A 25,347-nucleotide genomic window follows, 5' to 3' on the forward strand; every position below is an offset into this window, starting at 1 on the left:
CCTGGATACGTGGCCTTTACATTTGTCCTGTAGGGTCTTTATTGACTGGTGCTTTTTGCTCAGTCTCAGATTAGGAACAGTGAGCCAGTGAATATAAGTATGTAGAGTAAGATATAATTTATTAGTAGTGTTCCTGAAACAGTCATCTTAGATTCACAGATACAGAGACTGAATCAGTGCTTAACAGTTTCATTAAATTGAATTTCTTGTTATTTGGAAAATCCTATTTGGCAAGTTGCTGATGCTTGCTATTTCAGTAACTTGCAGTCTTTTGAGAAGACAGCTGGGTTAATACATTATTGAATATTTTTAGAATCCTTTAGTGCTGAGTTCACAGGATTCTCTAAGTGAAGTAGACTTAAAAGCTAAAAAGTTTTTGAACAGGGTTTTGCTTTGAAGTTTCTAAGGGGCTGCTTCAGTTCTAGTGCCAGTAAAACCTAGAACGTGTTCTGAAAGGCTATAAATAGCGGCAGTAAAACAATGGATTTCATTTGGCAAGTAGTTCTTATCGATAGGAAGGCAAAGGAGGCCACTGCTTACAGTGGGTACAAATGTATACTCTGCTTTGTGGTTTCATAGGACTGGGTAGAAATTAGGCTTTTGGGGAGAATTTCCCACTGAAAGAACATATATTACCGTTACTTATATCTTTCTCTTCTATATTGGGGAAAAAATTAAAAATCATGGTCTTTCAAACACACTCTCTTTGAATTGAGAAATATGAAAGAGCTTTTGCCTATGTTAGGCTAAATATTCTTAACATTAGAGGCCACCTTTTAGCTTTTTTTCAAAATTAGGCCATGTCATTTTCAACCAAATGTCTGTTTTTAAAGGTAATACAAACAAAGCAGGTTTTGCTTTTATGTATTATTACTATTGTTATTTTTATTTATATATCGTTTTGTGTTATTACATTATTTTTTATGTTATTATATTATTACAGGTTTTTCCTCTCTGTCTTTTATAGCTAAATGATATCTCTATCACTTTTACTATCGTGGCTTGTACTTTGCTTTCTTCCAGTTGCTTCAGAGCTGTCCAAAATAATAAAAATAATAGTCACTGAGAAATACCGCCTTATTAAACTGATCGCTCTAAGCCAGTAACAAGAAGAGGAAGAGAATCACTGAAAATTACCTTTATATTTAGAAACTTCTTGAATACTTAAATATTGTTTATTTTCAGCAGAAGCAGAAAACACTGAGTACAAATGAAATCAAGGGGCTGTCAAACTCCGTGTTTAGCTTACCAGCGGTGTAAATGGCCACTGCTTGATCCTCAGCTCATTTATCTTTCTTTTAAGTTATGGGAAGCTTTTTTCCATACCATGAAGTCGGCTCCTATAATAAAAGAATGTTGAAAATGGAAGGCAATTTAGAAAGATTTGTCAGCTATTTATGCTCCTTAAAACAAAACAAACACCACGTTTATTTTGCAGAACTAGAGAAGAAAGGAATTGACGAATTATCAGCTGGCCTCATGCAGGAGAGTTAAACACTGGCACTAATTAATGGCTAGTTAGCAGAGCACCATCTTGATCTCAGTGGAGGTCGCCTGGATAGGGGCCATAAATCCATACAGCAAATGAGAACAGCTTCAAGATGCTTCATTTCAGCTAAATGAGATGGTGGCCCTCAGCTGCTAGGAAGCTGCTAAAGCAGTATTTATTAGGTCAGAGTTTGGGACTCGCAGATCTATTTCATTCCTGCTGGCCATGCAGCTGCTCGTTATTGTTGATAATTTTTCTAGGGCTTCAGTAGTTTTACTGAGCGCTGTTTTCCTCTTGCAGGCATTTGGACAGTCCTTCTCGATTCACCGCAAAGTGGCTGAAGATGGTGAAACACGCGAAGAGACTCTCCTCCAGGAGTCTGCATCAAAAGAAGCTTATTACCTCGGGAAGATTTTGGAGATGCAGAACGAGCTGAAGCAGAGCAGGGCAGTGGTCACCAACGTTCAGGCAGAGAATGAGAGACTCACTGCTATTGTCCAAGACTTGAAAGAGGTAAATGGGGGTGTGCAGGGAGCAAGGGGCTGAATTTTCTTGGAGTATCATGGGTGGCATGGCTCTGAGTCATGAAAATACTACAAGAAGTAAAAATGCTCACCTACCAGTCTGTGATCATGCCAGAAACCACCTGGCCTGAGGGGGCTGTGATTTGGAAAGGAAAAAATGTAACTTTTTTAAACAACAACAAAAAACCCCTACGAATATAATAAAACCCAATTCAGGAAGCTATAATTTCCCAAGTACTCATAGTATTTTGCATTGTATTTTATAACACTTACATATAAGTGAATTTTACATAAACACATTTTCTGCATACTTCTGATGTTCGTGCAGCTCCTCTCTTTCTCAACATTCACATAATTTCTCAGGTATTCTGGATTGACTAGGAAAACCCCTACAAATATAATAAAACCCAATTCAGGAAGCTATAATTTCCCAAGTACTCATAGTATTTTGCATTGTATTTTATAACACTTACATATAAGTGAATTTTACATAAACACATTTTCTGCATACTTCTGATGTTCGTGCAGCTCCTCTCTTTCTCAACATTCACATAATTTCTCAGGTATTCTGGATTGACTAGGATTAGATAAAGCTTTCACCAGATTTCTTCTGCTGTAGAGCAAAATTAAAATGCATGATCATGTTTAGAAAATGGGAAACAGTAAGGAAGCCAAATGTAGTTATTGGCTACGTGGGACACAGTAGTTATTGATTAATTTCAGTGGAGAAATTAGTAATATTTAATAATTTTACTTTTTCCCCTTGATATCTGGAAGTTTAGACAGAAGGTTTTTTTTACTTACTATTGCTTCCTCATCCCAGTTAGTGGAGAACTGATCTAATTTTACTAATTTATTCTTTCTGTATAGATGGTTAATTTGTACAATCCACGTAGCAAAGCTCAACACAAGACCATACACGAGAGGAAGGTGATTCTGTTTCCTTCAACTTTACAAGCAAACTGGTTCTTGCTGACGTTCTCATACACTCCCTAAGGTGTGTGTGTCCCACCACTCTGGCCAGCCACTAATTGTGGTGAAATGGAGGATAAGGGATACTGAGTATCAGGTCCTCATCACCTCTCCTGGGTTCCTCATAGATTTGTGACTATGTGCTGGTGTTGGACGTGCCTTTTGTGCCCGTAAGGAGTTGACATTTATTGAAATCGTTTGCCTCTTTGGCTGTCCCACTCCTGTGGGTCACTGCAGATCTATTCGTTGCCCTCTAGTCTCCTCCCTTGGGTGTCTGAGAAGCTGCACGTGAGTCTGCCGTGATCCTGATGGCCTGTTCATCGAGGTGCCTTCAGTGCACGCTTTTATCCTTCTGCCGTTTCTTCTAGTGCTTTCACACACACGTTCATACCTCGTTCATAGCGGTCTGACTGTTTGTCTTACAAACCTCTGCAGATTCGGTTTTCCAAGCAGAGCAACTACACGCAGGGGAAGGCAGCACTTGGAAGTAACACTACATCTTTCCTGCTTTCCCTAGGAATGCTTGGATTTAGGGGCTCTCCCCACTGTCCAGCTGCTGGAAGAGATCTTTCCTAGGTGATTCCTGAAAATGCTTCTTTCATGTGAATTTAACAAATTAACAAAGATTATCATGTTTTCTGTAGCTGAGTGGAATGGCATCCTCTTAACCTACAGAAACCCCTGGGACAGGGTCTCCCTGGGACTGGGTCCTTTACTCCCATTGAACATTCTTATTTAACGGTTGCACTGGACTTGCACATAATACAAGTCAGGTTTCAGTAAGAAGTAAATATATTCTATTTATTCACAAGATCCAAATAAAATATGTGATTGTAATTGCTGTTGCGGTGGTTAACTGAAAAAAAAAAAAAAAAAAAAAAATTGCTGTTGCGGTGTTAACAAAAAAAAAAAAAAAAGAAAATCAAGTTTATATCTACTCATCCTAAAATCATATCCTAAAAGCCTCTCTGGTAGCAGGCAACCAGCTGCTGACACACCTACCTAATCATTTGGTTAAAGATCTCGGGCAAGCAGAATCCTAGATGTGGGGTTCAGTCACAGATGAACAACCAAGCTAGAGGATACATGTTTGTCTTTGTACTTGATTTCTTCCTCTGGGGTCTCCTTGGGATTCCTTCAGATGCAAATCTCCCTTCCATTTTCTGTCATGATTATTGATCTGTAAGTTATTCAGGAGGCAGTTTCAGTACCTGTCCTCCCTAGAATATTGATTGTCCTCATTTCTATGGAGATAATAGTAAACCCTAGTGTGAGACCAGCTGCAATTATTCCCTGTTCTAATGCTAAATAGAAACTAAGCCCTAGTAGTTAATTAAAGTGCAAGAAAAGAATTTACTTGAATAAAAATAAGGCGGATAAACTCTTTGTTATTATTAGGATGATGTTGGACCATGAGTATAAAGTCCTTGACTATGTTGAACTTCTATTTCGTGGAACTACAATCAATGTATTTAAACATAAATGGGATTAGTGCAGTCAGTTCATTACCAAGCTTACACCACACACTATTATGATTAATTACTTAAACATAATAACAGATAGAGGGTGATTGACACCTACCTCAGGTTCTTAGGGGTCTTGTCACACTGAATTACACTGGTATTTCACCTTGTGCTCAAAGGATTCTCACCCTTGTACCCAGCTCAGTATACCTTGGTCCAAACATATAAATCCTAAGGCTCCGATGTCCAGTTGCCTGCAGAAATGAGATGCCCTTCTACTTAAGTGTTTATGAACTTTGTCTGCTTGGTTCTGGGTACTGCTGATAGGAAAAGGCAGACTTAGCTTACTCCAAATCTTGACAACCACTAAGGCGAAAAAAGAACATTTTTTAAATGAGATGTCTGGTACCTTTTGGGGTAAAGACAGTCACTAGAAGCTGCCGCAGGTAGATTGCTACAATGAGAAGGTAATTTGTCTCTTTAACCAGTATATTTGAAAATCTACTTAGAGAAAAAAAATGGAAGAAAAAAGGATGGTCTTTATGTGAGTAGCTGTACTGAGTGATGCAAAGATAGATTCTAGATGTAAGTTACTTGGATGCATCCTGTCTCTTCCCCTCCCTGCTTCACCCCCCCCCAAGAGAATAGGCTTTATAGTTGTTTTCTAAACCTTACTAAGATATCTTATAAGCTAAAACAAAAAATAATCACTCCTTTCACCTTCAGACTTAATATAAAAGGATTGAAAAACTGCTTTGTGGTTCTGGAAATAGCATTTTTGCATAGATTACAGAAATTTATGGTACTTTATCTGTGCACTCAGTTCCTTATGATACTGAAGACTGATTGCTAGGCTTTCAAAAAGTGACCCATGTTATTGGTACCACACCCCTAAATAACACAGTCGGTGCTCCTCCATTCTCTAGTCTGTTGTGGGAGTTCCCTTCCAAACAGGTTCTGCTTTCTGAATTTGCACAGAAATGCATAGTCATATGAATGTGTATGAGCATTTTGTGAACCATCAGAATACACTTGCATGAATGGTGATGGCTTTTAGGAATCTTGGGAATTCCGTAGCCCCAGAGTTTAAAAATTCATGCCTTTTTGCAAGTATCTGCCATATAGTCACAGCTGATGTCTGCAGGGCAGCTTGACCTGGATCCCCCTTGCAATAAAAGGGAATGTATCAGGCTCAGGTCCCTGGAGATTATGCATCTCAGTCTGGGAAAGCAAACAAACTGATTTCAATGCTCATCACTAGAAAAAGACATATTTTTGAAGAACTTGAGCATTTGTTTCACCCTGCTGGTGAAGGATGAACCAGGAATCTCTGTGCACAGACGGCTTTCTAGATTCATGTTAAAATGATCAAAAGAATAAAACACCAGCAGCATTATTTTTGATGTAATAAAAATCCCTCCAGTTCTGGATAGGAATATTATTAACTATCATCTAACTAAATACACATTTTGGAAAGCAGGTAGCCCTTTTCATTCTTTTCTCCCACCAAGGCCTCAGACAGGGGACGTAGAACGTTGTTTGGAAATTCTTAAAACTGCTGTAATCTGAACCAGAAAATACACTGATTTTAGAAGTGGGGCCAGAGAGATCATTTTTTAGCAGAAACCAGATTCGTGTATGTTATAAATCACACAGTTTATGGTAGGTGGCCCCTCTGTGTAGAGGGATCAGTCATGTTATTAGCTCATTTAACCTTTTCTAACTGCCTGACTTTATAATAAATATTAAAGAAAAATCTTTTTAAAATACAATCTTTTATCATTTTTGAATTCTCCAGTGTTTGTTTTTTCCTATTTAAAAACACTGTGTTTACTTATGGTCGGGAGATGAGTGACTGGTTCTTCCATTTGTGCCATTGAAAAATCTTTCCTTGTGGTAACCATAAGCACTTTATAGATGGATAAAGAAGATGAAGTCACTACTCTGAGAAGTTGATAACTGACAGAGGTGGTTATGTAAGCAGAAATGATCCAGCTCAGGAGCTGGGGCAGAAAGTTCTTGTGCTGAGATCATACTCCTCCTTCATGCGGAGGCTGAATGCCTTGGAGCTGGGCATCTGACTCAAAAGAGGTGGCATCTGAGGGGGAAAAACATGAAGCAAAGAGGGGAAGCAGGTGAAGCTGTAGAAAATGGCAGTGAAAGATGGTTGTATGGTTTGAGTTTTGACTAGGATTAGGAGTTGTGCAAGGTGGGTAGATGAATGCTTTTGTGCCTGAAAGAGGCTGGCAGGTACGGGTCAGCTCTTTCTTCCCAACAAGACTAGTGAAAAGAAGGAGGAATAACATAAAGTCGGGAAGCAGAGGGTTAAAACTCATAGTCTGTGCTACTAAATGTCACTGCAGCAGCTGCTAGGCTTGCAGAAAGAAATCAGCACCTGGGCACCTGCAGTCCAGGAGATAAAAGATGAACAGGGAGGTTTATGTGATGGCAATGTTAATGGGCCATGGCAACAGCACACACCTGGGCTTCCGGAGGGCAAAAGTAGGGATGAGGGCACTGGAAAACTGGGTGGGGAGAAATATATGAATTGGTGAGGCATTATGTGCTGAAACTAGGTGAAAAAAAAATCTAGGATGAAATTGTGCAGCCCCTCTGCCCTTGAAATCAACAGCTAAACTTCTATTCACTTCAGCTGTAGAAAGATCTTGTACTTGATGCTAATGAGGAAACATATGGGTGTGATAGCTTGGACTCTTTTTGAGGGGAACCTATGTATGATGCAAAGCGTGAGCACTTGTGCTGGGTGAATAATTATGAATTTTACTGTTAGCTATGGCCATTTCAGAAATGTAACCTCATGCTAAGTGGCCACATCTGTATTCTGAAAATACATGAGAAATGGAAAAAATTTACAGGCATTGTGTTCAAGTTGACTTTTATCTAAAAAAAATATTAAGAATTGGTATTTTTAAACTAAATATACCTTCAAAAGTTTCCTAATTGGCTATTTCCTATTTAGAAATTATACTTTCTGAGTCTGAAGAGTTAGGCTTTATTCTGAATTGTCAAAAATGAGAGAAAAACCTAAAAACTTTAAATGTGAACACATATTTAGCTAATACCCACACCAATTTCAGGTTCTTGTTTTGTTGCTCTAGGGTTAGACTATAACAGGATTTGGGTACGCAATGCTTCCTGTTTAATGTAGGATGTAGTTAGGTCCAAAACTGAGATCCTTAACACATTCATTTGTCATCTATTTCTGGAGGCTCCTGCAGTTATTAGGTACCTAAGTTTTCACCTGTAAAATTTTCTGCCCATCTAATGGTCTGTTTCCAGACACGTTCAGGAACACCTCTGACTTGGCCAGAGGTCTATTACTACACTGTTGCTGGATATTGAGTGCTGCTGTAGGTGCTACTGGGATCCTCCAAGCAAATGTTTCCCTAGCTGACCTCATCACCTAGTGATGTCCTTCCACTCTCTGGTTCTGTGATTGTGGCAAGGTTTGGGGCTCCCATTTCTTCTCTGCCTGAGGGATTATGAATCCGCTTCTCCCTCTGAAGAAAGTGCCCTAGCAGTCAGTTGGCAGGCTCTTCATTCCTTCAGATAAAGCTGTTCCACTTTGTTGGGGGATAGTTAGTATTTTGTGGGTCAGGGAGAGCGAGAGTGAGCGAGCTCATGAGAATGACTGTAGCCTAAAGGCTAAGCCACTCAGCTGGGAATAGGGAACTAGTTCTAGTCCCTATTTCAATTAATGTTTAATAAGAAATACTTAAATATTAATTGGGGCAGAGACCAGAACCCCAGTCTCTCCTCTGTGAGGTGACAGCCCTCAGCAAAGGCTGTCTCCATCCCTCAGAGAGAGCGTTGTCTTCAGCCTGGATCTCCCAGGTCCATGGCTAGTTGTTTGACTGCTGAGCTTTTGGAGGGAGGTAGCTCCAGGTTACCAAGTGAGGTAACTTTCTCCAACTCTGTGTTGAAGACAGATGGAAAAGTCCGAGAGAGGAATCACTGCTACGAACCATGTACTGCGGGAAGCACCTTTTAGCAGCCTGGCCATCGTAACAAAGCTCTCTTAGAGAGCAGTGAACTGTCTTCAGTGCTATTAGCTTGCTTTCCCTCGTAGTTGTCTAATTTTCTTCATGCATAGAATAGGGAACCTGTGATTGTGCTTTGACGATTATCCTAGACAGTGAAGTGATTTAAGTGACTGCAGTGTTGACTGTGACAACGCATGCAGCATCCTTCCATGATCTTGCCTCCTCCCTCATGATGCTGCCCTGTTCTTCCCAGTGACTGCATTGACAGACTTACCCCACTCAATCTACTGAAGAATAGAAGTTTCTTTTGACATTTGCACTGATTAAATAAAGCCTGCATTATAAATATAGTTATCTTCTTACTAACATGCTGGTACTTGCAACAATGGCTTCATTTCTAGAGGGAGAACGAGTAAGGAAATACGGTGAAGTATTCAGTGTGGCCATTGCTAATAGTGTCTTCATCTTAATGTACCTTCGTGCAAGCACTGCTTTTTGAAAAGAAGCTGTAGGAACGTGATGCTAGAGCAGCCCACGGAGATGACTGTGGGGGTCAGAGCTGCCTGAGAAACAAAGTGCAGCAGAGGAGTGATAGAGAGATGGCAGAACTGTTCCTCCTGTCAGGAGAGCGCTCCCATCACAATTTAGGGTAGTATTAGCATAGTCACTCTAAATGACTATATTTACATTCCTTTGTTTTGAAAGTTTCCTTCAACTGACTAGAACTGGCTCTAAATTAGGCTTAGAATACAAATTTGTTACTTTGCCCACTGGGAGGTGTTTTTCTTTTCTCCCTCCTGTTTTTAGAAAAGCCTGCCGAAGGGAGATTTTCCAGCTTACTGGTGCCTAGTCACCCTCATAATTTTTCTCCCTCCTTTGCTGACAGTGCTAATGATTTTTTTTTTTGTCTTGAGAGGTGGAAAAGTTTGCTTAAAAATGTGGTGTTTCCTTCTGCTTTCAGAAAAAGTTTTCAGATCGCCTTGGTCCTAATTATTGTATAATAGCATAATGTTCTGAAACGGGAAATTTTATTAGATGTTGCTGACCTGCTTCAAATCAAACTCCAGTGTACACTTGTGTCTTATCTGGACCTCTTTAAAAACATGTTAACGGTTTCTGTAAGCAGACAGGTGTTAATGCTTTTCCTGTGAAGGCACTTACTTGCCTGTGCTCTATCTAGACTGGAGAGAGCTGCAGGATCTCCGGGGGCTTTAGTCCAAGCAGGGTGGAGAGTGAGCCTGTCCTTGCTCCGAATTCCTGTCCTCTTGACACAGTCTCTGGGAAATCAGCAGTGCATGTTTGTAAGTGAAGGCCACCCGTGGGCCGTCATTGGATTGACTGCAAGTGGTGCCCTTCACTATCACTGCCGGCCATGCCTTTAATCCTTGTTCTGTTTTTTCTTTCTGACACTTACACACACGTTTCCATTCATACTGTGTTCACATCAGTCTCACTATTCCTTGTATAAGTGCCTACGTCTGCTCACTTCAGGCTGATGTGGACCAAAGTGTAATCTCTGTAAAAGAGGTCCACTGCAGTGTTTCTCTTAACAGGCAATAAAGGTAGTGTGCAGATGGGTTTGGTGACTGTTATCGCCACCGGCTGCGATGGGAAAAAATAGCAGCGGACCACAATGAAGTGTAAAGCCTGGCTTTGCGGCACGAGGCAGTCTGGAAGGTACAAAACTGTGGAGGTTGTCATCAATGGGTGTTTGCTGACAAAACTTTTTTACTAATTTTCACGTAGTTTTTACAGTGATTTTGTGAGGGCATTATTTTGTAGAGTTAGATGCTGATGCTTGTTAAATGGTTTTCTCTGCCCTGCGCATTTACTTTCCCTGTTCACAGAACTTTACTTCTGAAAATAAACAAAATGGCTTTCTCTATGTCTTGGAGACAGAAAAATAAAGCCAGCTGTGACTTGTAATCCTACCAAATCTCTTCTTATGCTGTGAAAGTAGCCTGATACTGTCTATCTGTCAAAGAAAGAGCTTTGAGTATAGGCAGCAAGACCTGTCCTGTGTAGACTGTTTCTGAGTGCCCTTATTAACAGATAAAGGTTTAATTATAAATCTGCCATTCGACTTCATCTACTACTTAATTACCACCAAATGCTTTCTTGTGGTTCTTGTTTCACGCATTGGCCAACAAATCACTCGCTCCTGCAGGTGAAACCAAAGGTGGCCGTGGTAAGATTCACCCTTTTATTTCCTGAAATATGGTTTATAATCCTAAATTGCTGTAGTCCTATAATTGCTCATAAAATGACTGTGTTTCCAAGCTCATACTCCTCATAAGCACCAACTGTAATAGAATAGGAAGGTCAACAGTGCAGGATAAATACATTTTGTTGTGGCACTGTTTTCTCAGGGTAATCTTCAGCTCCTTGTTCTGCTGTTCTCGCCCGCGAATATACCTGCAAGCTACCAAAAGCAGCTTTGGCTGGTTGTGTTTCCTGTTAATGAGCCTGGAACAATGACTTAGGATGCAAACTTGTGATCCGACACATGCATGACACCATTTTCTTTGGCAAGGTTCAGGCTTTTAGCTCTGCTGTGAATAACAGAGTCAAACAATGGACAGTAGGGAGGTCAAAAAAAGGCCAGGCAGGATAATGGAGCATAACCAAGGGTCTGTTGCATAAATACAGAGTGCCTTATTATAAACACTCAAATTCCCAGCTCCTTCTTTCAGAAAGTGTCCTTTGCGGGGCCTCAAATAAAAAATGAAAGAGGGTGTACTTTCAGCTGCGCTCCGTAATCTCTAGGCAGTAATTAATCAAATCGGGATCTGGCAGTGCTCGTTCTTACGTAAGATCTGTGAAATAATGACCCCCTATTTGTGCCAAGGTAGCGTTTCAAAGCCCTTTACATACCCCCCTGTACAAGGTATTCTGTGAGAACGTGCTGAGAGGACAGCTGTGGAGGCCAGAGGTATACCTGGGTTTAAAGAGGAGTGAGACAGATTTCATGGAGGATGGGGCCATCAGTGCTGCTTATACTTGAAGATCCAGACCCAGCACCCAGCTCAGAAAGTTCCTCAACCCCCTGATATGGGGGGCTGGGAGGGGACACAAGGGAAAGCATCATCATGTAATGTCCCTGTTTCTTGGGTGTTACCCACCTGTGAGCGGCCGCTGCCAGAGGCAGGATATTGCACTAGCACCTCTCTGAACTGAGAAAATGTTAGGTTTTTGCAGCTTCCACTTTTTTAAAAATGCATAACTTTGCTGACTTGTTTTTGTGTCTAGATGAGGAAGCCCTCATAAGAACTGCTTGTGCTGACTCACTCTTTTCAGTATTAATTTGCTGGTTAAGAATAACTTGGGCTTTTGTCTATTCAAGTGGTGTGGAGTAAGATGGTTTTTGACAATGCTGGGATTAGCTGCGTTGCCAATTTTTTAAAGAATCCTTGCAATGTGATCTGGACTCTCAGGAGCAAGAGCCCAGGAGCTATGGTGGCTTGTACCCTGGGACATCATTCATGTGCCTGGGATTAAGCGGGAAGGGAAGAATACCCTGGGTGCCAGACTTTTTGAAGTTGGAGTCCAAAAGCTTAAGCACTATTCCTGATAAAATAAAGACATAACAAGGAGAAGGAGAAATTTCTGCTGAAAGTCTTCACTGCCTGAGTGCAATAGAGCATAAGTTTCAGTGACATGTGCCACTGATAAAGAATATTAAACAAAGAATGAAAGTAAGTTTGTTGTCCCTGTTCCAATTAATTCCTTTTGATTTTTTTTTTAAATATCCTGAGCAGTTCCCAATTTAAAAAAGAAAAAAAAAAAAGAGTTAAAGCTTCTCTGAGAGACTGATGCTGTTCTTCCCAGTCATTCAGTGTTAGAACGTGCCTGGCAATTGTTGAATGTTTTATGCCTTCAGAACTCATTGGGGTTACAGAACGGTACTCTTGATGTATTCCCAGTAGTCAGTACACAAGCGGTGCAGTCGTATTTCTCTTCTCCCGGGAGTCCTCGTGTCCATTATAGCTCTGCCTAACTTTACCTTCTGTTGTTGACTTTCTCCCTTTCTCTACATATGGATGCATCACTGCCTGTTTTCCTAACCTGCTTCCTCCTAAACTTTTGATATTGCTCATGATTAAGCAGTGCAGAACTGATGGCACTGAAGAGTTATTGATTCAGAGATGAGATCTGCCAAACAAAACTGAAAAACCTAATGGTCTCTTCTGGTGCTGTGATTAGTACTTGGACCTTGAGAGAAGCTCACGCAAGCTGATCACACGTGGACAATAATGACCAGCCAAGGTACTTGAGCTTCCACATCTGCTCTTATTTGTTGAAAAAACAGATTTATTTTCAGTGTGTTTTTTCTTGTCCTTTAATCAATACTGATTTATTTGTAAGGGTTTCTCCTGGGATTTACCAGGTACTTTTGGGAAACAGGATTTACCTTTTCCTAGGGAAATGTCTTAGATACCAGGGCACCAGAGCATTGCTGGTGACCTGAACCCAGAAGTGGCTGATTTGTTAGGTGCAATCAGAGTGAGACTAACTCTCACTGAGAGATGTATGACTCATCTCATACATGCCTTTGGATAGTTAGCAACTAGTAAAAATTTCCTTGGCAAAAAACCCCCACCGAAAGAAAGACATCACATAGAAGCAAAACCTATGAAACCCTGAAAAATATGAGACAAGAAAGCATCTTTGGGGTTTATACTTTTGTGCTCTATATGATGGCATCCTCTCATTTGGATTCATTCAGCCTACACCTTAGAAAACAGAAGTCTGCTCTGTGTGGCAATGTGATGCCATCCTTAAGTATGGTCCTCTATGGAGTAGGCTCTCCCATTCAATTCCCTCTTCTGCCTCAAAACCCCAAGCTCGTTACCAGTTTGGCACTGGTATGAAATCATTGATAAGTTCTTGGCTCCCATCACCCGTGCTAATTGTGCTTTCTGCAACAAACTCTGTTCTCAAGGGGAAAAATATGAGAGGAAGATGACAAGAGGGTGAACAGTGAGAAACTCAAATATGCCACTTCTTTTTCTCCCTTTGCCCTTATTACAATACATGAGACAGGCTGGTTATTTTTAGTTTTTCTCAACAGTCAGTGCCAGTCAGCATCCAGGAGGAGGGCAGCGAGTCAGGCAGAGGTCAGACAGTGTTATCACCCTTTCATTGTGATGGTCAAATCCACTTTTAAGCTTCAGGATTGAGAGAAATGCACTTTTGCTGGCAAATGTTTTAGATGTGTATGTGCAGATGCTCATACATAATCAGAGCTTGTCTGCTCCTGTGACGTTATTGTTCCAAAAAAAACATCAAATAGGTAGGACTAGATACGAATGCAATTTTTGTCTTCACTGCTCGTTCATTCTGCCTGCGTAGCCTTTCCTTTCCTTCCGAAGCACAGTACGTTGGCCCTTTCAGCCAAATGTGCCTTGAAGGCATCGTCATAGATATGTGATTTTTCACTTCAGTGAAACGGTCAGGATGTCTGTTCTGATGCTGGCTGTGAACTATACGTGAAGAATCGCTGTGGCATTACAGTGTCAGCTTCAGAGTGAGATGGGTTAAAAATGGACCATTTCCCATCAGTCCTGCATATCTAGTTACAAAAATGGGATGCAAAGGCAATACTGTTTGCAAATGCAATACTGTGCATTTTGGCTAATGATACAGGGTAGTTTACATTTGTTGCTCATATTCCCTCCCGTCTCATTTTCCCAATGGAAGTGGCAACACAACAGCAGTGAGAAGAGACCAGTTTCTGGTTCTGTGCTTAGTAGCTGTACTTGATCGGAAATGGCAAAATTCTGGCCTATGTGGAGAAAGGAAAGTGATTCTTTCCATAGAGCTTCTCACAAATGGTGTTTCACGTGCAGTGACTCTCTGCCCCTCTCAAATGAGGCATGCAGAGGGCTCAAGACAGATAAGAAAAACAGGGAAGAAAAAGTAAAAAAATCTAACCAATAGGTATAGGCAGGGGTTGGTTGTCAAGTAACTGGGAATATATTGATTAGAGAAATTGAATGTTTTGGCCTATACAAGTCAGCAAAAAGTTTCCATAAACTGATTCTGCCTTGGTTTGCTCCAAAAATCTGAGAGAAAAAGGATGGCCTTCGTTTGTTGTCCAAGACTTCAAATGCAATGAGGAAGAAGGACCGAATCTGCAGACCCCTTTGCAAGATGTCAGAAGAGAACTTCCAATTCACAAAGACATCTAAGCGTGTTTTGAAGCAGAAACATAAAAGATGTCCAAGAAAGCCTATGGAAAGGCTTATTCATGATACTTTCAGACATGTTTGCAGGCACTTTGTAGAACTGGTGCTCACCTTGTTTTGGCAGCAATTGTCACGAGCATTTTACTGAGCAGTAAGTTGTTAAGCGGGTAAGAAATAGCTATAGATGTAGATTTATGTGATTAGTGTGTTTTTGACATTCATTTTATTGCAGATCTTTGAGACATCATCAGAATGTTTTTGTTTTGGAGGCTAGGAGGTACAGCTGTTTTTTATACAGCTTGGTTTGCCCATGCTCTATAAATGTCAATGACGATTTGAAGTCAGTCCCTCGACAGCTTTCATGTATAGATTTTTGCATTGTTTTATGTTTTTATCCTTTGCAAATGCTTTTAAAAAGCCAGTTATGAATTTTCCATTACCACTTTTCTTGCCCTCTAAAAGTTATGAATGACTCTTCCTCCTAACCTGACTACATAATTTCTTTTCACCAAATTTGTTATGAGATGGAGTTATACACTAGAGCCGTAACTCTGTTTTAAAATAAATCACTCTATAGGCTATAAATGAAATTGAACCTTAAATTGCTAATAGATTTTAAAAAACCTATTACGTTGTTAGTCCACTTGAAATTGCATTAACATCTTCAAGGGAAAGAAATAATGACAGTGCATGTTCTGAAGTTTAAAAAGTGAAAAAGTTTTAGAGCATTGGGAAGGAAAAAAAACAACCTATGTGGGTCTGGAAACTTAAAATAAGAAACTTGCAACCCTGCTGGTGTTTGTTTAGGAAATCCTCCTCCTTTTAGCATGTTATCAATAGTAATAGAGCTAACCATACAAGAAGAGTTTAACACAGGGCAGCTACACCACCTGCCTCCTGCTGAATTCAGGCTGTGAATTGCCTGGGCGAGCTGAGGACTAGTTTGCAGGAATTCAATGAATATTATTACCTGGCTTCACACTGCAGCAATCAGAAAGGCAAGGCGGACCAACTACCAGCTCAGCTTCAGCAACATCTATGTAGATTAATCATTCTTTTATACCCATTTACTTTGGGGAACCATATTTCCGTTTCAGGCCCAATAAATGCATGTTGTAAACTGAAACTCTGAAGTTCCCCTAACACAGTCTACATCTTTGTTCTTGGCTGAACTCAGAAATACCAGAGATATTGATTCTTTGCACAGTCAGAATAGCCAGTGCTGCAGCCTCTGTAACTGTGCCTTGAGGCAGAAAGAGCCATGATCATCTATTTAAAGGCAGGATAATCAGCAAAAATTTTGTTCTTTGACTAAAACTGGAAAGCTCCTTGCTTCCAAAGGTAGCAAATTTATTTGAGATTGTTTTCAGCCCTGTTGTCATTTCATTAAAAATCATGGCAATAACTTAGAGTGGATTGGAGAGAGAATCTTTCTTTCCATCAAGAACCAAATGCAGACTGGATTATCATTGTGTTTTTCATATCATGTTGCACTGACCTTTTCCCCGGGGGGTTGTAAGCAAGCCCAGGACAATAAAACCAAAATAGGCTGGTTTCTTCTTTATTACATGCCGCTACTTAAGGAAATTTAGCCTTGACTATTTCTTTCCTGCCCACCACTGCAGCAGAATTCTGGTATAAGAATCATACATCTTACAATGTTTGAAATAGCAAAGCTTTCTTATTACTGAAACTTTAAAAAACACAGTTGGTTTTTGTTACATGTATTTAAGCATTTTTGTTTAATAGTTTTTTATGCTGGACTTTATAAGAAAACTTCCCTCGGTTGTGCCTTGAAGTAGTGGAGACAGCTCTAAGCATCGTTCCCATCTGAGGTTTGGAAGGTCAAGTTATTTTTAAAGCTAGTGCTGCAACTGAAAAGGAGTTCAGGCCCTATAATGGTGTCATTCAACGGTGTGGTAAAATGGGTTGTGAAAACAACAGTAAAGTAAAATAAACACATGTCACTTCCTCCACTGAAGCACATAACTCAGGGGCTGTTGGGGTGCGGAGCCATGTGCCCTCTCCTCCCCTGGCTTTCTGCTTTCCAGCTCCCAGCTGTAATCCATTAGAAACCTTCATTATTTCAGCATGATTGGGGTTAACTTCTAAACATGATTTATCGTTGCCGCCTCTCACAAATACACAGATGGAACCTGTGTTTTCAGCTGCGCTGTTCTCCAGTTAGATTCAGATTTTTTTGTTGTTGCTGTAAATTTTCACTTTACAGTGTGGGGTTTTATTGCACAGACTTGCTAGCCTATTATTGTTCAAACAAGGGTGGGGAAAAATAATTTCGTCTGAGAAAGGTTGTATAAGAAGTAGACGTTTTGCTTTCAGTTGTTTTGGGAACAACTTTCATGTTCTTCAGAACATAGATTTTTGATTTTTTTTTTAATTATTTATTTAGTATTTTTCTAGAGTTTTCACTACTTTTCTGTTAGAAAATAACAACAAGCACTAAAGCACTAATTTGGCCCTTCAGGAAAGTGCACCTGTAATACAGAGCCTCTCTCTCTCCCACTTTTCCCCCTGTGCTGCAGCTTCTGCTGGTGCATGTGGTGGTACCCTGTCCTTGCCGCTGGCCAGCTGAACAGCAAGTCCATGCAGCACCAGTACCTTGCATTTTCACATACCTCGGAGTGAAAAGCTTCACTGAAAAAGAAAAACGTCATTTATTTAAAGAACTTCTGTTATGTTACACAGAATAGATAAAGAATAGACAAATTATTTTAATAGCAGAGATAGTTCACCCAAGGTGAATATTTTTCTATATTTATGTACTTAATTTTTTTCAAAAGAGGCCTCAGACTTCCTTTAAAACAAATTATTTAGCCCATATTATTGTTGCACAGGCCAAGCCACATCCTACCCCTTCTCTTAAATCCAGCTAGATTTAAGATGTAGTTGTACTGGGAGGTTTAAAAGTGATGATGGAGATGCGTCTGGGTGTATGCTGAGCTCCCTTGCTCACGGCTGGGCTTTCAGAGGGCACCGACTGCAATAAATGTGGTCCTAGTGGAGGTTTCCCATGCTGCTGGGTAGCTGGCTGGCAGCTAGCGATAGCACTCGGGGCTTATTTGAAGAAGATTTTTCTCCCAGAGGAGACGGATGGATTTCCTGTGGCTCCAGCGTGGCTTTTCTGGGAGCGGATATGCCGGACAGCAGTCGAGTTATGAAAGATATGAAAGAACAACGAAAGCACTAAATAGAGCGTCTTCCCTGATTAAGATAACGATTGTTAAGGGGTTGTATCTGGACCTTGCACAGGTGTGCTTGTCTCTGGGTTGATGGGTTGGCAGGCTTTTGTTTGTTTGCCAAGACCACTGCTGTATAAGGTAAGGAGGATTGGTGTCTGCGTTTTAAGAAGAGCTAATAAGGAAAAAAACATTCAGAGCTGATACCACCAGGGTTTTTTTTTTTCAGCCAGGAAGTGGCTCTCGCAGACCTCACTTGCTGTTGTTTTTGAGTAAAGGGGGAATTGCAGATATGTCTTCTCTTGTGTACGCAAACATCTTTTCCGTGCATCACCTCCCAGGAGGACAGTATTCCTTTCGTACCTGTGCATTATTGACTTTCAGTATATTTTGTAGCCTTACACTTTCAATAATTTTGTGCCTTACTCAGGCCAGACACATGCATTTCAACTATCCTCAGTGTAAAAATAGCCTGAAGGCAAACTCAGGCATATATTGCATCTTCAACTAAGTTAAGAAATCCCTTATGAGATTCGGGGAATGCAGTGGTTATACCCTCCAGCACTGTGCCATCATAGAAAAGTCACCATCCCTCGCTTTGTGCACTTGCCCTAATTCAAGGACATTAAACCTCATAGTTACTGTGAAAAAATGAATGCAAGATTTGCACTGGAATAAAGTTCTGCAACACAGAGAACATTTCCAACCTTCTTACGCTGCAAGAGTTACCCTGGGAGGCTTTTTTTCTGTAAGGTACAGGCAGCTGGCTACAAGAAGCATCTTACTTGGTGCCAGATCAGACTTTAGAAGCTCTGTTCCAGTCTGTGGCCTAATTTGACTTGCTCTTTTCAATTGCTTATGTGAGGGACAAGTTTCTGAGACCTTAAGTACTGTGCCTTCCCCACCCCCGTTTTTTTTTTTTCCGGAACTGGTCTCACCTAGATAACAAGAGGCATCAAAGACCTGTTTGTCTGCATAGTATGTTTGTAGACCTTGGCCAAAGTTAACCCCTAATGCATCACTGTTGACCTCAGCTGAACTACATCTAGTATATATGTGCCTCATTGTTTGCAAATTGCTACTAAAAATTGCTAAATGTTGCTGTTTAACCATTTGCATACTGGCATGTTAAGTCAAAGAAAAAAAAAAACCAGAAAAACCCTAAACAGACTCCACACTGCTCTCTTCCATTCAGTGCAACCGAGCTAATTTTCTTGGCCTCAGTGTGCAAGGCTGCACTTAACTCATTTGTGAGCTCTAGCTGTTAATGGAAATAGTGATAAAAACAATTCTTTTTCTGAAAAGGCTCTGCTCTGTAGGCAAGGAAGTACTCCAGTAACTCCTGTAATTAAGACCTTTCTCCTTTGCTTTGGAACATATGGCAGGATGGGATAAATAAGCAGGAAGAAGGAAGCTTTGTTTCTTGCTATGACCAAGGTATTTCTTTCCCCTGTGTGTCTCATACAGCTGTATAAATTCAAAAGTGCTCCAAATCAACCATGGTTTGCCTTCTGTGGGTAAGGGATTGACTCCCTATAGATGCTGTCATGCATGTTTTGGCTGGGCACACTAATCATGCTCTAAACCAGTCTTCTTTATGGGAAGATAAAGGTGTATGTGCAGTTCAAGATAATCTTATCCAAAAAAACCCCTGCCTACGAAGAAACAAAATAACCCGAGGCAGCTACTGGTACTCTGCATGTACTTCACGTACATTCTGAATAAACGTTCTGTATCAAATAAGTGGTCTTTAAAAAAGAAAGCCCACAAATTAGCAGAAATGGGGTATCTCTGTATGTGATTTACTTTTAGAACTACTAACAGTATAATGCTGATGTCTAGACAGTCCAGAATCTTCCATTCCAGGGGAGAAAAAAAAAAAGTAAATTTTCTGCCTTATCCTCGGAACATTGTATTTCATAGGTGAGTCATTTTCTAATGTTATGGAAATGATAAAGATCATCTGGATAAGCGAGGACTAGATAATTCCTGTTGTTACCTCAGTGGTGCTGCCATCTGTTCAGCTCCCTGCATACTTGGTGAGATAATTTAACCAGTCTGTTCTTATAGCGCACATTAATCTTACTCATATGAGAGATAAAATACTATGGAAATAAATTCTGTTTGTAATAAGACTTTTTAAAAAAAAAAAACAACCAGGACGTTTTACAAATCTGCTACCTCTTTATATAAATGCATGTATTGTTTTACCTGGTAATCAAATTTTTGCGCTGTGTGTTAACTGTGCTCTAAGTTCTTAAGGTGTATAATTTGAACAAATTTACTATAATTCAATGAGTTTTTTTCCTAATGAGGAAGTTGAGGCACAGAGGCTGAGATCCCAGGTTTTAATAACTGGTTGCCCTCTTGCATTTGTTGGTTCCTTTGACACTTGGTGATCTGTGTGAGGTGATGAAGGAAGTTTGTGTTGCATCCTAAAGCTCAGAAATTCCTGGGATTCTCGTATCCACAATGCTAACTGAAACGTACTGATTTCCCTACCCAAGGTTCAAATATTGTAATCTTTTTGCCAGTGCTCTTGAATAGCTTTTAACAGTGCTAGTATTAATCTATTGGGGGGTTCTTTATATCCTGCAAAAGAAGACCCAGACTCTGTCATGTAGCAGCTTGCTTTCACATCTATTTTTTGTGCTCAAACACAGACAGTACTAGCAACGTTCTGCATTTTCCTTGATGGAGTGTTTAAAGAACTTATCCCTTTTTGGTTTGCTATTAAATTATAGGGTATTACAATTGTCTTTCTCTTTAAAGAAAGGTTTTTTCACTTTCAGAAATTCCTTCTTCTGCATCAACTCTTTTCTCCCATTTCCCAGTAACTCTTGAAGCTGTGTACTTGTGCTAAATCCAAGTTTCTAATTGAGATTCTAAGCAGGAAAAATTGCATCATTGGCTTTTGTTCTCCTCTGAAAGCCCATATTAATGGAGACTGCCTTATATAAAGCAGTCCCCTTTCACCTTTGAAAACAAAGAAGAGTTCCTGTCTGAAACAAGTACTGGGGCATTTCAGTAATTTCAAAGGGCCATCCTGAGTCAGGAGATGCTTTATCCAAAGCCTTGACTGTCCTTACCAGAGCAACGCACAATCGGCACCAGTTTTGGTGTGGTGAAATACATGGTACAGTCAAAAGGAGCTCCATCTCTGAGCCATTTCCCAGGGCTGGGAGAAGGGGGAGCCTTTGGTCTGTGCTCAGAGCCTGGCAGAGAGCTGGTGCTTGACCTCAAGGCCACTGCAAGAAAATAGCGGTGCCACAGGGTGGTGTATGCTTTGCAATCTGCTGCTGTCTTACCTATCCCTTCCAATCCCACACTTGTCAGAAACATGGGGTCCTATTCAAAGCTCACCAAACTGACAGCGTTTTAAAGTTTCCTATCCAGATTCTTCCCCTGACTACCCTGGGTTTGGATCAGATTTAGGATTTCTGTAGAAGAGAAAGGGGCTGATGCTAGAGCTTGTGGCATGGGGTATCTCTTGCCACAGCCTGTTACAACTAAGTAAAATGTGTGAATGTAGGTCTGTAGTAGGAGAAAAATAACGCAGGTGTGATTAGCCAGACTAACCTTGACTTACTACCCTTAATTTCAAGCAAACATTCAGGGCCTTGTCAAACGTAAAAGAAAGAAAAGACATATTTTTTTTTCCAGCTGATAAGTGTTAAAATCCTCCTGCTAACATGTTATATTGGTAACATCCGATGAGGCTGAACTCAGCCAAGTAACATGCAAGGATATTATGACTGACTGTCTCCATTGTATGCTTTTAATATAGGCTAATTAACACACGCTAGCTAATACATGTTAAAATATACATTTTCACCTACAGGGGTCTGGACTGTGAAGACAAAAATTGTGTCCATGGTGGTTCCCCAGCCTTTCCTTGCAAACTGAGGGCCAGGAATATCACAACTATTTTACTGACAGTTGGGTTTTCTTTTCCAAAATGATGGTTTGGTTTGGTTTTTCTTAATTAGTTTTTTCCCATTAATATGAGAATATGGTCTTAAAATGAAGGGGGAACTTGGCAGAAAATTTTTCTTAAAAAAGAAAAAAAAAAGACTTTGATTGCTAGAAGGTATCCTCAGGTTCATAAAGCTTCAGGGGAAAAAAAGAGAGACCAGCCTGCCCCTCTGTCCATGAAACAGATAGCACAGTGGCATAGACTGCTGTTGTTGGTTTCTGCTTCTGTTTTTTCTCATTGGGATATGATACTTTGTTTTTTAGTGAATAAACAGCTTGAAACATTTGTCATCACTGGGGTACTAATGCACTTTGTTAATGAAGTTTGGCAAATGAGCAACCCACAAGATTAGCTCTCTTTTTTTCTTTTCTTGCCACTTTGAATTTAGCTATTATACATCACATTTGTGTATCATTCATTAACCCCTGTTTAACTCAAATGACAGATATTTGAGAGAAATTAGTATTTGTTGCAAGGTCAGCACACTCATGCCTCTTGTTGGAGAAATAGGGAATAAGAAGTAAGGGTTGGAGGGACAGAAGAAAAAAACTATCTTGGCAGTCTTCAGTGGGGAGAAAAAGGGCCACAAATGGTAGAGGAGAGAAAAAAAATCTCTGGGAAGTCTGAATTGCTGGTGTTATTCAGCAGGGCAGGATGTTTCTACTGCTGAGTTTAGAACAAGTCAGGGCAGGAGAAGCTTTCAGTACAATGTTTACATTTGAGGAAAGTGATTGGAAAAGATTCACTGGGCTTTCTCTGGGTCATCCAAACGCTCCTCCAAGTGAATGAGAAGAAAGAAAAGGAAAGTCTGTTTGGAACAGGAATGTTTACTTTTGCTTGCAATCTGTCTCCTCTGTTAGGAAACTAGCATGCCTACTCTTAACTATGTAGTTTAGCGAGTAAAGCAGTTCCTAAATAAAACACCAGCTTGGTCAGGGTCGAACAGCCCATAAGAACAGTGCTAAAGCAGCTCCAGTCCCTTAATGAGACTGACTGAGGAAAATCTTTAGGCTTTACACTACATTTATTTATAAGAGCAAGCAAAAAAAGGCGCTGTTAGAAGAAGCAGATGTGATACCATAGTGTGCTAGGCTAAAAACAAAGAGTACATCTGAATTCTGTCTAGGTGCTCCTGAAACTCAACTAACATGATTTCTGAGGGGCTCAGGAGTGTGGGGGAAAAACATTTAGGATTCAGAGGCTGATGTCTTATTCATCCTTTTGTTACCATGTGAGAGCTGTCTCCAAAAGCTTCCCATTTAGTGATGATAGCTAGAAAGGTCCACAGGGAAAGCAATCCTGTTCCTTCTTTCTCTGGACCAAGGCCAGAAATGGATTTTTAACTTCAACTTGAGGCTTTGAATTGCACCTAGAAAGGAATCCATACTTTATGGAAACCCAGGGATTTTGACTTAGTACCTCCCACACAATTAACGTCTCTGATTCGTAATGGGGATGTTCTTTTCCTAAAGCAGCTCAGCTCTCTTCCCTGTGCTTGCTGCAGCTACGCCAGTCCTGCAGCAGACACCAAACTGCTGCAAAGTAATGCCCACCATACTCTGGAACACCAAAATGGGTAGCACTTTATTTTCATATACGGGGCTCGCATACCGGGGCAGTTTGGCCACTCAATCATAAGGAGCCTCCATCAGTGGAGGCAGGATAAGGGCAAAGAACAGGCAGATGCGGCTGCAGGGTTAATTTTTCCTGCTCACGGTTGCAGTCTTTCGCAAGAGGTACTTGCACTCTGTACAAGCTGAAGAAAAATTACCTGTGCCACAGAAACTTCCATGTGATCAAAGGTGAAAGGTAGAGGCTATTAAACAAGTGTGCAGTCTCTGACAGGGGCGTGCATTGCCAAAAGTTGTGGTTACACCAGAAGTTTTGTTTGGGGGATTTTTCCCATTCTGCCATTGTATTTGGCAATGTCCTACATTACACTGCACAAAGAGCGTGGTGCAAGTATGTAGATGCGATGCATATCCCATGTCCCATATATATATATTTGTATGTAGGCACACAAGATCAGGAAGATGCAAAGTCGATTCTCTGGTTGAGATGCTGGGTGAACTAAACCTCAGTATAATAATTAAGAGCCCAAGGAATTGTTCGCAGTCTAGGTCATCTTCCCTATAGACACTGGTAGCAATATTTCAAAGATGAAAAACCTGCGAACGGTCCACAACTGTGTAGGTATGTGTCATGGAATATATTGATCGGTTAACGAAGGGGAGTTCATAAATCTCATCTTATTCCTGTTGCTTGTCTGAATTCTGACCTAGTTCAAGTGTGATGTTGTTTTTCCTCCCTGAGGACGGCTGTCATTTTACTAGATTGATTATTCTGCTGCACTTTTTTTGCAGTGTATAGCTGAATTCAGTTATGCTGTATCAAGCTATTGGGCATACAACAGAACAAGAACTGAAAAACTTGCATTTAAATAGTTATTTGCTGAAACTGTTACTGGATTTCATTAGTAATGATGTTACACCGAGGTCTTGGTTGAGTACTTTAAAAACTCAGGAAATTTAAGAACACCATAATGAGCTTGAAGCCATCCTCTAATGTTTTGTTATATTTTATACTAAAAATCAGTCAGAAAAAAACAAGGGGAGCATGAGCTATCAATCAGCAGTGACCTGCTGGAATGTTAGAAAACAGAGGGAGCAATTAAGACTTTGGACTGCAATCTTTCACTGCCACAGAAGTTTCTTATCAGTATCTGGAGATTTACAGTCCAGCACTCCAACGTTATACATGGGTGCCCTTGCGCCTCGGGGGGATCGCTGCCGAGGGCTTGGATGGGGAGGCTGTAACGCTGCCAGCATCTGTCCTGGGTGTCCGAGCCTGCCAGGGCCGGGCAGGGTGGTCAGTCTGGCACCCTCGTTTCACCCAGCTGCCACTGGCAGACTCGAAGGCTTGAGCGAAGGCTGAATTCAGAATTTGGAAACACTTATATTGAGATAGATAAGGCTTAGGTGAATGTGTCTTTGGAAAAAGTGTTTTCCCTTCTACTTGTCATGTGGGCATGTTTTTCTGGATATCCATAAATCTGGAAAAAGAGTAGTTCTTCATTTGTCAAGGTCCTTGAGCAGAACTTCAGCAAGGACAAAGAAACTGCTTCACTCCCTTGCTGAACTTGGGTCTTTGCAGCCCAGCTTCAAGAGCTGCCAAGTCCCTTTGCTCACGTGTGCTTCAACGATCACTGAGGTCGCTCGGTATTTCCTGTAAGATACTGTCCTCCTCATGCCATAGGTGTTTATAGAAAATTATCAGTGCTTTGGTGAATATTATCTTTAGGTAAAGAAAGGGCTGTTTAAAGTTTTTGTGGGTGTTCCCAGTTCAGGTCTTTTAACCGTACCTTATTAATAATTCAGTAATCTGTTTCAGCAGAAGGCTCCTGTTATCAGACCAACACCCATCATGAGCTAGATGGAAGTCCAGTGGAAACAAATCGTAGAAGGAAAAGAGCAGTGGTTTTAAAGGAGAATACAAGAAAATAGAAGAAAATATTTAAGCAGCATTTTAATATCC

The 25,347-nt window shown here is 40.6% G+C and overlaps 1 protein-coding gene across 1 annotated transcript in view; it reads left to right on the forward strand.

Moving 5' to 3' along the window:
• The first annotated feature begins 1,714 nt into the window (after positions 1-1,714).
• The window catches only part of BICD1 (BICD cargo adaptor 1), an 86,904-nt gene continuing 63,271 nt past the window's right edge, over positions 1,715-25,347 (forward strand). The window contains exon 1 of the mRNA XM_009288400.1: positions 1,715-2,002. Within this exon, the coding sequence (XP_009286675.1) occupies positions 1,715-2,002 (288 nt within the window). The remainder of the gene's footprint in view (positions 2,003-25,347) is intronic.

The sequence above is a fragment of the Aptenodytes forsteri genome, unplaced genomic scaffold (assembly GCF_000699145.1).
Source record: "Aptenodytes forsteri isolate BGI_AS27 unplaced genomic scaffold, ASM69914v1 Scaffold56, whole genome shotgun sequence".
NCBI classification, from domain to species: Eukaryota; Metazoa; Chordata; class Aves; order Sphenisciformes; family Spheniscidae; genus Aptenodytes; species Aptenodytes forsteri.